Below are 12,983 nucleotides of genomic sequence, written 5' to 3'. Positions count from 1 at the left end.
TTTAATTTCATACATAAATGAGCTGCGGCACTTTAAACAGAAATATATACAAAGATAGTTAAGAAATATACTTTGAAATAAATTGAAAGACGTCTTTTAATGCTTTTCTTAGCCCTATATGAATGAAAAACGTTTAAACGCTTTTCATTTTGGGTCATTTTTTACTATTTGAATAATTATTCTGGAAAAAACGAAGTGCGCCAATGATCTGAAATTTTTGCACAAAGATTAGTGGTCTAAATCTACATCAAATGGTACATTTATCTGGAAAAATATTCTCAGTTCCATCATGTCAAAACAACTTCAGTAGAGTCCTTTAAATTACGTTTCGAATACATGTAGCATTGAAATATTTAAAGATAACGTGTGCGTGTCATTAATGTCTAGGCTTTAAGATAAACTTGGGATTCGTCAAAACAAATCTCTGTGGATATTGTTCGGGCAATATTGACCTGAGACATCTGAAAATTCAATGAGCTTTTGTTGGTTCCGAAGAATCACCGTAACGTATGAGTTATTTTTAATTCTATTTTGCAAAACTCGGCAATCATTTTTAATATATGCTAGTGACTCATTACAAGTACAATGTACGAGTTCACCATTGAAATTCATGAAAAAAAATGCAATTATCAAAATGATAAAAATGAATAAAAATGATAGAAAAGAAACACACTTTAAGAACTCGTGTTTTGCATAATTAACGGAAAAAAAGTTTATAAAAACTCAAAAAGGTTGGTTTAAGATTTAAACTTGAAAGTACGTGTTCACAATTTCGTCATTCAATCAGGCAATCGAGCAGTTTTTTTATTTCTTAAAGTATCGTTATCTATAGTATCATAACATTCTTAAGCATATTTCATAGCAAAGGAAAGACTCCCGTCAATATTGCCGTGCTACGGTGTCCTTATCGTGCCATTTATTAAGGGGTTTAAGGGTTGCTTCGTATTGTCGAGCGTCACTTTGCGTTGTCATTTGTCACTTCGCGTTGTCGCATTGTCACTTCGAGTTGTTGCATTGTCGCTACACGTTGTCGAGTGTCAGGGTGAGCAAAAATATAGACAATGACACGCGACAATGCAATACGACGCTTGACAATGCGATACGACACACGAGAGCACGAAGTGATATTTAATCGAGTTTTACTTCGCATTGTCGAGTGTCGCTGCGTATTGTCGTGTGTCGCTTCGCATTGTCGGGTGTCGCAGTGTAAAAGTCAGAAAATGATCGCGACATTTTTTTAATATCGCTTCGTGTTGTCGTGTGTCAAATCGCATTGTCGCGTGTCATTGTCCGTATTTGTACTAAATGTACTCACTCCGACAATCGACAACGCGAAGCGACAATGCGGCAACGCGAAGTGACAATGCGACAAAGCAAAGTGACAATGCGACAACGCGAAGTGACACTGGACAATACAAGGCGACACTCGACAACGCGATGCAACACTTTTTAAATGTCACCCTTTTTTAACATATTTATTACTAAATGGCATCGCGATATTTCGTTTGACAATGTCGAGCGTGGCTTTGCGTTGTTGAGCGTCGCTTCGCGTTGTTGAGCGTCGCTTCGCGTTGTCGAACATCGTATCGAATTGTCGCTATGTCAATTTGCATTGTCGTGCGTCGACCCTTTAAACGCGACGGACGACATAATAAATGACACGATAAGGACACCGTAGTACAGGAGTCTTTCCTTTGTTAAGGACACTGTACCAAACAATTAGTAAATATTCAGCTTATTTCACGTAAGGTAAATGTTTCATTTTGTTTATTATCTACATTCGTCTAGGGGCTAATTTATATGTTGATTAATGATTATGAAATATATATTTAGAACTTTTATGAGTATACTTATACTTGTATTTTTTTCTTATTGATATACCAAGAAATGTTCCCGAAATTAGATACATACATAAACTGCATTTTAAAACTTTAGAAAGGTATCTTGCTGTCGGCCTAAATACCATACATTTTATTGTTTTATTAACTTTTTTAACTGTATCGTTATAATTCTTATCACATTTTTTCAGACTTATTATCTTAAAAGAAAAATCCATCGGTTAAAGTTCGTATAATTTAAACTATAATCTGCATTTAGACTCTAGTTATTTTTTTTAATCAAATATTTGTTATCCAGAACAGTGCAATGTGGGATTTTCCCATCTAATCCGAGTGTGTAAACAAACCTTTAACTTTTATAGTTTAACTAGGCCTGTCGTATACAAAACAGTAATCAATTAATAAAAGAAGATGAATGTTTGCATGTAAATATCTGTTATTTAACACGAAAAGATGACTGCTAACTTAAGTCATATTTCTGTTTTGGATGACACAAGGGTGCAGTTTTTCATAAAAACAGATATTGTACTTTTGATTTCCCCACAAGGATGATGAAAACATTTACTCTTATTAAACTAGGAATTAAGAACGGAGTCGATGTGACAGTCATTTTATTAACAATTTGTAGCTTTGTCTGTGTTATTTAATTTGTAAAAATAGAGCTTTAAGAGTGTTAAAAATATTACAATGACATATATGCCTCTTTCCTGAATCTTTAATGTGTAGTAATTTAAACGTCACAGAGAAAAATGTGTTCATAAATGAGGATAAATAACACAAACTATTACTCACCATTTCAGAAAAGTAGGTTTACGATGATCAAGAAATTATAATAATTTCTTTGATTATATTATAGAAATTATCGATCAGAACAATTATCTTTATTTTAACTAGTAATATTCAATCATTTGCAAGTTATATTATAAATCATGAAACAAGGAACACATCAAATATACATTAGGATTTTTAACAAATTCACTGTGAGCAACACATTTTGCCTACACTAGGTATAGTGGGCGGAACTATATAAAATGGAATTTGAAACAGGATGTGAGGTTATGAAGCCTGCATATCACAGATAAGACGTCAAAAGACAAATTGAAAAAGCAGGCAGCATAACCTTCGGATGATTATACAGTATTCAGGTAGAAATACTTGGACCGTCCAAGTTGAAAAAAGGCCAAATAGAGGAAACTAAAAGTAACACATAACATGTATACACAACAGTAATGTTGTGCTGAACGATCTTCAAATTTACATTCGGCACTATTAACTTAAAGTGTTTAGCATTTATTTGTATTTTATCAAACATTTTGCCTTTTCTGCAGACAGAAAAAGGAGTATTTCTTTCTTAAAAAGAGTATTTCTTTCTAAGTCTGAATATGCCTTTACGAGTAATTCAAACCAAATAGCTATCATGAACCGATATCGCTCGAACAAGATAAATATATCAGGATATTCTTTTATTCAAAATACCTGAACGATTTGAAGATTTTTGTTAAACATTTCCTAATGATAATTGCTGTTTTTTCTAACTCTATCATGATGCTGAGAGAGTGTTTTCTCTATTGTTTTAGCTAACTTGAATCATTCTAGCAATTTTATACAAAGACCACTTAAGAATCATTTTTGTAGAGTTGTTCAAAAGATCTGGACTATAAAAGAATACCTAACGATACATAATGTACAGTTTTAAAAATAATCTATCGAGTTGATGTGGAAAAGACGTTGTTTAAAGGGTTTTTGTATCCCTTGCAGCAATCTTGTTCAACGTACCCGAATACGTTTTCAAATGAGGAGGTATATATGTTTATTTTCACGTGAGTGTTATTTGTGCTGTATGGACGTCGTACAAAGTCGCCCGTGTATTTTATTTAAAATGTTATATTTTCGATGATTGTGGTAGTTTGGATGTGTTCGTAGCGTTTAAGGCATATTTATTTTTATCTTTTTTTCTGTTTTAGTGTTTCCAATATTCCTGAATACTGTTGATTATCCTTTCTTCGTTTAGGACAATCGCATTCTTTTACGCGGAGACCATACCCCGCTTTTCATCGAATGTTTCATATACTCACAATGAAGCTTTCAAGGTACCGGTAAATGCCGTATGAACACGTCAACGAATGTTCCTTAACCAGTGCTAAGGGCCGTTCCGGTTTAGGACATTCTTTATGTTATATTTTTTACTCTTTATTTAGTGAGCGAAATTGTTTTCACCTTTTAGACCACGGTGATTTTCGCATGTAAATTTAGAAGGCTTTGAAAAAAAGGTCTAAGTAGTTAATAATAATGAGCGTAAGCGGTTTTTACTGTCAATGTCGCTGCGAACTTGACCTTGAAATAGCTAATCCAAAACCCAACTGGATTTTCATTTAATGACTATCATGCTAATGAGGTTTAGTTGCTGTGGATCGAATCCAACGATCGACTATATTTTCAAAACAATATATTCCCTTTTCTCCAGATAACCATTTTCTCCAGATATTTCAACAATTGAAACGTGCATTATTTTCTTATAAATTTGCAATTGAAATATATCATTAAAAACAGAATGATTCTATCTGGACTATACAATGACAAAATGAACAATTATTTATGTGACAAACCAAAACCTTTTATTTCTTGCGTCTTGTTTGTTATTTTTTGTTGTTGTTGTTGATATGTTTTGTTTGTTTTGATGATTGTTTCCCGACTTTTTTTCATTATTCTTCTGATACCATTATATGATCTTCTTGGTTTCCATGATAAGCAGTTTGAAATACGATAAGATGTTACTTTCTTTTCGTAAATGTAAAGTTTCAGTGCGTCAGCACTAAGTCTTATCTGAAATACTTGATAACTTTAATGTTAAGGTCAACATTTAACTCTTGATTTAGTTTAGAGTAGGGTTTTATAAAAGGTTAAATGCGTGCAAAATTGTTTTCTCACATGAAAAGTTTGGCTTTAACAGATGGATGCAACGCGTGCTTTCGAAGAGGTTTCCAAAGTAGAGATTGAAAAGGTACGATTATTTCTTAGACAAGAGGCAGAGAACAGAGTTGTTGAAGAGGATGGATTCACGCTGTTCGACTGTCTTGCATTAAATATTAAGACCCTGTTGTTACGTTTACCAGATCGAAATAACACGGGAAATGCTCACGTAACTACTATTGAAGATTATACAAGCTCAGGTTTCATTAAGCGAAGTGTTGTTGATCTTCTGTCGAAACACAAGAAGCAATCGGTATTGACAATACTTGTTGACAATTTTCCACCAGAGGTTTTACCAAATAGCCAGTCTGAAAGTAAAGAAATTGAGGCTCATTTAGAAAGATTTTACCAAAGAGTTATGGAAGATTGTCAAAAGGATGACAAATACGTACCTTATGCGAGGTTATGTATCTATGCAGCAGCAACTTGTTTAAATACTCCTATATACATCCTTTGTGTAAGGGAGGCAAGGGAAATGGAATGGACTTACTTTAAACCATTATTCACATTCCCAGGTCAACCAGCTTCTGTTTTCAGATACGTGACTATGTTCTTATCTTCTGATAATGCTTTTCATGGAGTAGAATCGCACGACCAATCTGCACGGGCACCAGTTGCAAGAGGTCTAGTCGGGATGTATATGTCGAAATTAAAAGGTACAAAATAATATACATATATATTTGCAGTTACATGTATATAGTTTTCTGTTACATTGCCAAATAAGAATTTATCTAAGCAAGATTAAGAGACGCTTTCCTGAAACGACACTCAATTGAAGCATATACAGCTACACAATTTTTAATCAGGTGTTTGCGTAGTCTTTATTTTTGTTTAATTATTCTGATATTTAAGGCTAATTTGTTCAAAAAAGTTTAGTGTTGGAGATTTGACACACATTAAGCTGATGCAAAGTGACATCAAAGTTGAACGACCTTAAATAACTTTACATAGATAGACCCGATCAAACAAAGTCTACATGTTTCGCCTCTATATTTTATTTATTATCACTCCGTAAATAGTTTGTTTTACAAGTATACCCTTAATAAGTAATTCATTTTGTTGCTTTGATGTAATTGTAAATGTTTGTATTCTAATATCTCATCCCTTTACCCGTTTAACTCGAGTATCAGCTTTTATTTAATCAATTGTCATTTTTAATGTAGAGTAAAATAGTGTTTGATACGACACGCTTTGCGTTGACCTTATGCCTTCTTTTTTCGATCGGTGCCTTGCTGGATTCCTTGATGGTTATCGTGTGTTGTTTTACTTTGTTTTGTTTAAGCTACTCTAGTACTTTAAGAAGATCTTGTTGTTCTCATATTAGAAAATACTAATAGTTATTGAAAATCTTAAAATTGTGCTTAAGCGAACTTTTATGTTATCTTTTAGAAACACCAGAAACAAGCATTGTAGTTCCACCAGGGCTTTTAAACTTGCGAGAATCTAAAAAGTGTGACATAGTCAAAGGTGACATGGTCAATAGTGAAATTGTTCGGAGATGTTGGTAAGGTTATTAATTTTTATCCCCCCCCCGAAAGACGGCATATAGTAATCGCACTATCCGTCCGTCCGTCCGTCCGTCCTTCCGTCCGCGCTTTATCACAAAAACCGATTCAGCGAAACTGCACAGGATTGTTTGTCACCAAGCCTTGTTGTGCATACTCTCTTTATTTTCCACTTGATTTTTTTGGCACAGTTATGGCCCTTAAATGGTCAATTTTTGAGTAAAATAAAGTTGTCCGTGCTTCATCTCCAACATCTCTGGGGGATTTCAGTGAAACTTCACAGAATTGTTTGTCACCGTGCCTAGTTGAGCATACTCCCTTGATTTTCCGTTGATTTTTGGGGGCAAAGTTATGGCTCCTTAATGGTCAATTTTTGAGTTAAATAAGCTTGTCCGCGCTTCATCTCAAAAACTAGAGGGAATTTTTGTGAAACTTCACAGGATTCTTTGTCACAATGCCTAGGTATGCATATTCTTGTCATTTTCCACTTGAATTTTTTGTCACAGTTATGACCCCTTAATGGTTTTTTTTTAGTAAAATATTCTTGTCCGCGCTTTATCTCCAAAACCGCTGGGGGGGGGGGTCAGTGAAACTTCACAGGATTGTTTGTCACGATTGCTAATTGTGCATAGTATCTTGTTTTTCCACTTGAATTATTTTGGCACAGCTATGGACCCTTAATGGTCAATTTTTGGGTAAAATAAGATTGACCCGGCTTCATCTCCAAATCATCTTTGGAATTTCAGTGAAACTTCACAGGATTATTTCTAAAAAATATATATAACTTTATGCTTATAGTGCTGTGGACCTCAGTTGAGCTCCTTTAATTTTTTTTGAAACATTACCGAGTATCTTATAACTGATGGTACCCAAAATTAATGTGTGAGAGATATATGTTTTTTTTTTCCATTTTTAGGCGTCCTTTAATGTATCCATGACATCTATTAACATTGATTCGTTAATGTGTTTTGTCTTTGGTACTCTGAGTTTTTTCCTGACACTATTAGCTCTTTTAATGATGTCCCGTTGAATGATATATTTTTATTAACCAATATATTGTCCTGTCCTATTTCTGCTTTCAATATCTCTTCTTTTTTGCTCCGATTCTCTTCAGAGCTGATATTGTGAGACTTGTGTTCATTGAACGCAGCCTTTCCTTGTTGATCTTGTTTATCATATTTAATTGATAATCTGGAAATTAAAGGGTCCGATACCCTGGCGTTGCTCCTCCATGCTGAACTCTATTATCGAGATCTTATTTAGTGGCTGACTGTAAACAATATTATTCTATTATACAGTGAACTTTTGAAGACTAAAACTCTTTCCAAAAACGTCGACTTGGACAAGATGTCGGCACACAGAGCCCCAAAGACTGAATTTGCAGAGTTTGTCAAAAATTCTGAAGATGCGTTTTACATTTTGTGCCAGGTAAGAGGTTTCCTGTTGCGTATACTACAATAGAGCATTTTTTTTTCAAAAGAGTCTACTTTGGGTACTATACTATAACAGATTTTTTCAAATAAAAAAACCACCACATTCAAAATTTCATAAAACCCCTTACCTGTAAAACACCCTCGGCCCAACTAATGAAAACTTTGTTCGTAGACGGCAGTGGTAGTTTAAAACTCTTGTTAACAAATTGGGAACTGTGGGTTGAGACAAAATTGAAGGGGAGGACATACCTTCCCGAAGAGTGACAATTAAAGTCAATACAAAAGACACGCTTCTAACATATACTTCAAAACATTTCTCTCGTTGTTGTCTTATCTGTTTGTGAGATTATTACTATACATTTCAGGTGTTGCTCAAACGCTGCGATAAGACTTTTCTAAAACTATGCATAAGTAACTGGAGCGACTTTGGTAAGTTGTAAATCATATAAACATTTCAAAGTCAGTTCAATGTAATACAGAAACATTTTATGTTGCATACAACTTCACTTTATTATTCACACACTGATTATAGTTATTAACTCTTTCTGAAATAAGAAACATATTTTAAGATAGGTTGAATCTTCCACTTTTTCATTAATAATATAACAAATGTAAATGATATTTTTCGTTTCATTTGATATAAAGTGTTCATCTGTGTATATTATATAACATAATAATTGATTGTTTATCACAGTAGGATCATGTGACTACCTTGCAAAGTATGATGCATTGATTGATGTGGATAGAGCAATATATGAAAGAAATATTGGTGTGTCGGCTTTTGTGAGTTCTTGCACAGCTGGAGGACAAGAGTTGAATGAAAGAAGAAGAAGAATAACAACAACAGTGATAGCAAGCTCGTCAGTCGGCATTGTATCAGGAGGTATGGTCATTGCAGGACTAGTACTTGCACCCGTCAGCTTCGGTGCATCTTTAGGTCTTAGTATCGCCGGAGGGGCTATTGGCGTGGGTTCCGGGGTTGCAGCAGGAACTGCAAGGACCGTTGAAGCTGTAAAACAGAACTCTAAACTAATGGATATCAAGGCGGAACAAGCCGAAATTCAGGCAAAGGAACAGAGAATATCTTCAATTCTTCAAAAAGTTGAAGAGTATTTTACAATAGAGATTGCAAATTCTAGAACGACGGATGCTGAAGGTCCCGGAATAAGCAGGCGCGGTTTTCTTGCTGTCGGAGCAGCTTTACGAGCTGGTCATAGTGTAGCAGGTATAGCTCTTGCAGCAGTTAGGTTAGGAACAGCTGCAACAGCTGTAGCGGCAGGTATTCTTGGCCTTTGTCTTTGGTATTTGATGTTGCATTTCTGGCAGAAGCAGCGCATAATAAACACCAAGGTGATATAACAAATGCTGGGGAACTGTTGCAAGATATGGCTGACACAGTTGATGTAAAATGCAAAATATTTAACGGTATACTTCGTGGAAATTGCGGCGGACACACACGACTTATTGAGTGGCCAGATTAATTGATTGAAATCAAGTGAATGAAACAAAATACGATTAGCATTGTTGTCATTTAGTATTTTTCTTACTCGATCTTTTTCTATCTTGTTATTGTTTTTGTTTACGTCTAATTTAAATGCATATTAAAGCAAGAATTAATTTGCTGGTTATGAAATTTGTTAGATAAAAGTTTGCAGAGAATAGAAGTGACCTTAAAATCAATGTGATATTTATAACTAAAACGTCACTTATCAACAATAACCTTGAAGGAAAAAGGCGATAAGAGTTATAATATCATATCCCTTTTGAAATATATTTCTTTTTTAAAATTTCTGTACGAAAGGCTTCTGTTATACTATCGGACTTTTGTGACATGAAATAACTAACTTTAGATTACAGAAACAAACTCACAATACTCTGGAGCTCTTCAACATCAGTTTATACGCCTATTGGATTTTACAAGAGTCCTCAACGATTGTATCTCTATACTATTCTAAAAAATATTTCGATTAAATATTTTAAGAATTGTGATCTACTAAAACATTGCATTACATATTAGTTATTGTTCAGAAATTTAATTATAATTTCTCGCATTCTTTTTCTTTCTTTTTTTTCTCAATTTAGTGCCAGCAATTAGTAAAATTGATACAGCTCTAGATCAATTATCTATTATACCTTAAAGACTTAGTGTAGTTGTTCAGCCGAATAGTTATAAAATGTATTTAATGTAATTCCATTTTGAGTTATCTTAAGGTCATATTTTTCTTTTGACACGGCACTTTAGAATTTCAAATATGAAATCAAAATGGTAAGATATAAATTATTACACAACATGAAATTATATTCATGTCAATATATTCTAGATGAATTTAAAAAAAGGTAATTTTGGTATTTTGAAACTGCTGAAATAACATACTAACCTATTTACCTACGTTTACGAAAAAAATAATGTTCACGTGATATGGTTGTTGCATCTAAATATGTGCGCATGTTCTAAAGATTAGTTGATTTATTGAATAAAGTATTAAATACACATTTGATGTTTTATCTTTTCATTTATTCATAATAGTTACTTATTTATTGTTTAACGGCGCATTAACACGGTATAAGTCATATGGCGCGGAAACAGGAAAGATTAATTTGGCAGCCCTTGGATGATATAAACTTCATAGCAAGACATGGAAACCATATTGTTATCTGCTAGAGCAATTTTCTTTAACAACTAGGGTTATTAAGTCAGCGTCGAAAAGGTTAGATAGTTTGAGCGGAAATTGCCAGATGACTTAAACCAGGTCGAATATTATTTACATAATAGCCGTTATAATACACTTGCCATTATAATAATAAAAAACAATACAAAAATAAATATAAAATTTTAAAGATATAAAGAAATATACAAGATGCATAAATAACAATGTAAACGTACAAACCCTCCTTACACATGGTATAAATGATTGATTAGTGGATAGTTCAATCGTGGACTGACTAAAAGCAGCTGCCTTCCAGATTCGTACGGAATGCAGTTAGGGCCATCACCTATGAATTGTTTGATCTGAAATGCGATACTCGACAGTACGATGATGAAAACGCGAAATCACGATAACGAAAACGCGATGATACGAAAGTACGATGATGATAATACGATAAACTGTCGTGTTTTCATCATCGTACTTTCGCGTTTTCACAATCGTAATATCGTGATTTCGCGTTTTCATCGATGATGAAAACACGACAGTACGATGACAGTACGATGATGAAAACGCGATAGTAGAATGGTGAAAACACGACAGTACGATAATACGATGATGAAAACGCGAAATCATGTAACTACTACGGTGAAAACGCGACAGTACAATGCTGAAAACACGATATTTTATCGCCTTTTCACCATTGTAGTTTCGTGATTTCGCGTTTTCACCATCGTACTATCGACTATCGCGTTTCAGATCAACTCATTCATAGGCGATGGCCCTAATGGCATTCCGTAGATTCGCGGTAATTTCATGAACTTTTAAAAATGTGTAATCCATGAACATCTTATAAAGTGAAGTATTAAAAAGAAGTTAACTTAGTCAAATGCAGCACTTGATATCCTCACAAAATACAAAGTACATTCTGCCAAATAGTATGTAACAATTTCGATGTGACAATCAAAATTGAATGTTACACTTTTCTAATACATTTGTTCATGTTTGATGCTTTGAAAATTAATTTTCTTCTTAAGAGATGTAAGAGTTTATGCACAAGTTGTATTATATTTAAGTATTATATGGTGGATTCATAGAACTTCGTATCTTTCATATCTTATCATAAATGAACACAACACAATAGAGGTAAAAAAAAGCCAAAAAAGTTTAATTAATTTAAAAATGTATTATTTCCTACGTAATGATTGGTACAAGCTGTATTAGTACAGAGCACAAATATTTCGTGCCAACTTATCTAAAGTAATGCAATGTTTGAAAATGTTACTAAGCATTTCGTCTAATATATGCCTAACCAATAAGCTATATTTGGGTGACTGAAAATACAATGTCTTTTGATAGCAAAATCATAAAGCACCTATATAACGGCGAAAAGTCTAAAACATTCATTATTTTGTGTAAGAATTGCACGAATTTATTGTAATGCAATTAAACGACTTGTTATAAAAATATAAAAACAGTTTTTATAAACCCTACAAGAGAAAATACAAGAATTAACTTGTCAATTTTTCGAAGAAATGCAGACCGGTATGTTAATTCTATAAACTAGAAATTATACGGATACCATCCCTACCAATTCCATAACGCCGACGATTGGTATATTTTTCGATAATTGTATTGTTTGCCCATGATATGATGACAGTGACGTCGACGTTGCAATTTATCTGTGCACTGAAGTTAACAACCAACCACTGAAAAGGTAAAAAGAGTCTTCAATAATCAAACATTACAGTAAGTTTTCTAATAAGAGGAGATTATCAGGATGCTGAACTTTGCTATGCCGTTGGCAAAGAATGAATGCAGTTAATCATTTATTTTATCCCGAGTTCAAGTTTCACAATATTGTTTTTCAATTTCATATTGGGCGTAAAAAATGTTCTTCCTATGACGGTTTCAATGTAGCTTATCATAAAGCTTTATAAAAAATAAACCGGTTATAATGAATCATTGTCCTGTATAGAAGTATTAGTACAGAGCACAAGTATGTATTGGCAAATAATCAAAAGATAATGCAGTATGTGTACATATACATGTATGCAGTCTCTATAAAATTCCTTTAGAAATGGCTTTACAATATATTATAGCCCTTTTGTCTATTTTCATGTATGCCTATTTGTAATGTTTCTGTTTTGAATGGAGTGTTAAATCAAGAAAAACTCAGACATTGTTTGCAAATTCTTGCAAAGCTTTTGATATGTTAATAGGGATAATGTATTGCACAAAATGATTGAATTGGGATTAAGGGGTAAGACTTTATATAAAAATGTGTCTATAAATAAGGGCTGTTAGTCATAGCTTAAGTTTTTAAATAGATGAATGATGAATTTACATGGACAAGGAAAATGTGTATCTTCTTTTATGTTTTCACTACATGTATTTATAAATGACAGAAAGATATTTCAAGATTTTTTTCTTCATAGCGGAGCAAATGGAATTCATGTTAGGATGTTTAAGATGCTTTAAGTATTATATGTTAATGACATTTTTATATTTGTAAGCTTAGCTGAAGACATTAAGTATTGTGTGAATATATTAAAAGATTATCGTAAAACTTAAAAAAAAGAAAGTAAATGT

The 12,983-nt window shown here is 33.3% G+C and overlaps 1 protein-coding gene across 1 annotated transcript; it reads left to right on the top strand.

Moving 5' to 3' along the window:
* Window positions 1-389: 389 nt before the first annotated feature.
* Window positions 390-10,242, top strand: LOC132718859 (uncharacterized). The gene is made up of 6 exons (XM_060702598.1): window positions 390-507; window positions 4,789-5,464; window positions 6,198-6,312; window positions 7,612-7,741; window positions 8,112-8,175; window positions 8,441-10,242. The coding sequence occupies exons 2-6, from the start codon at window positions 4,789-4,791 to the stop codon at window positions 9,103-9,105; spliced, it is 1,650 nt and encodes a 549-aa protein (XP_060558581.1). The 5' UTR covers window positions 390-507; the 3' UTR covers window positions 9,106-10,242.
* The last annotated feature ends 2,741 nt before the right edge of the window (window positions 10,243-12,983 follow it).

Source organism: Ruditapes philippinarum, unplaced genomic scaffold (genome assembly GCF_026571515.1).
Source record: "Ruditapes philippinarum isolate M1 unplaced genomic scaffold, ASM2657151v2 ctg1271_1_1_1_1, whole genome shotgun sequence".
Taxonomy (NCBI): Eukaryota; Metazoa; Mollusca; class Bivalvia; order Venerida; family Veneridae; genus Ruditapes; species Ruditapes philippinarum.
This window is presented reverse-complemented; position numbering and strand designations above follow the sequence as displayed.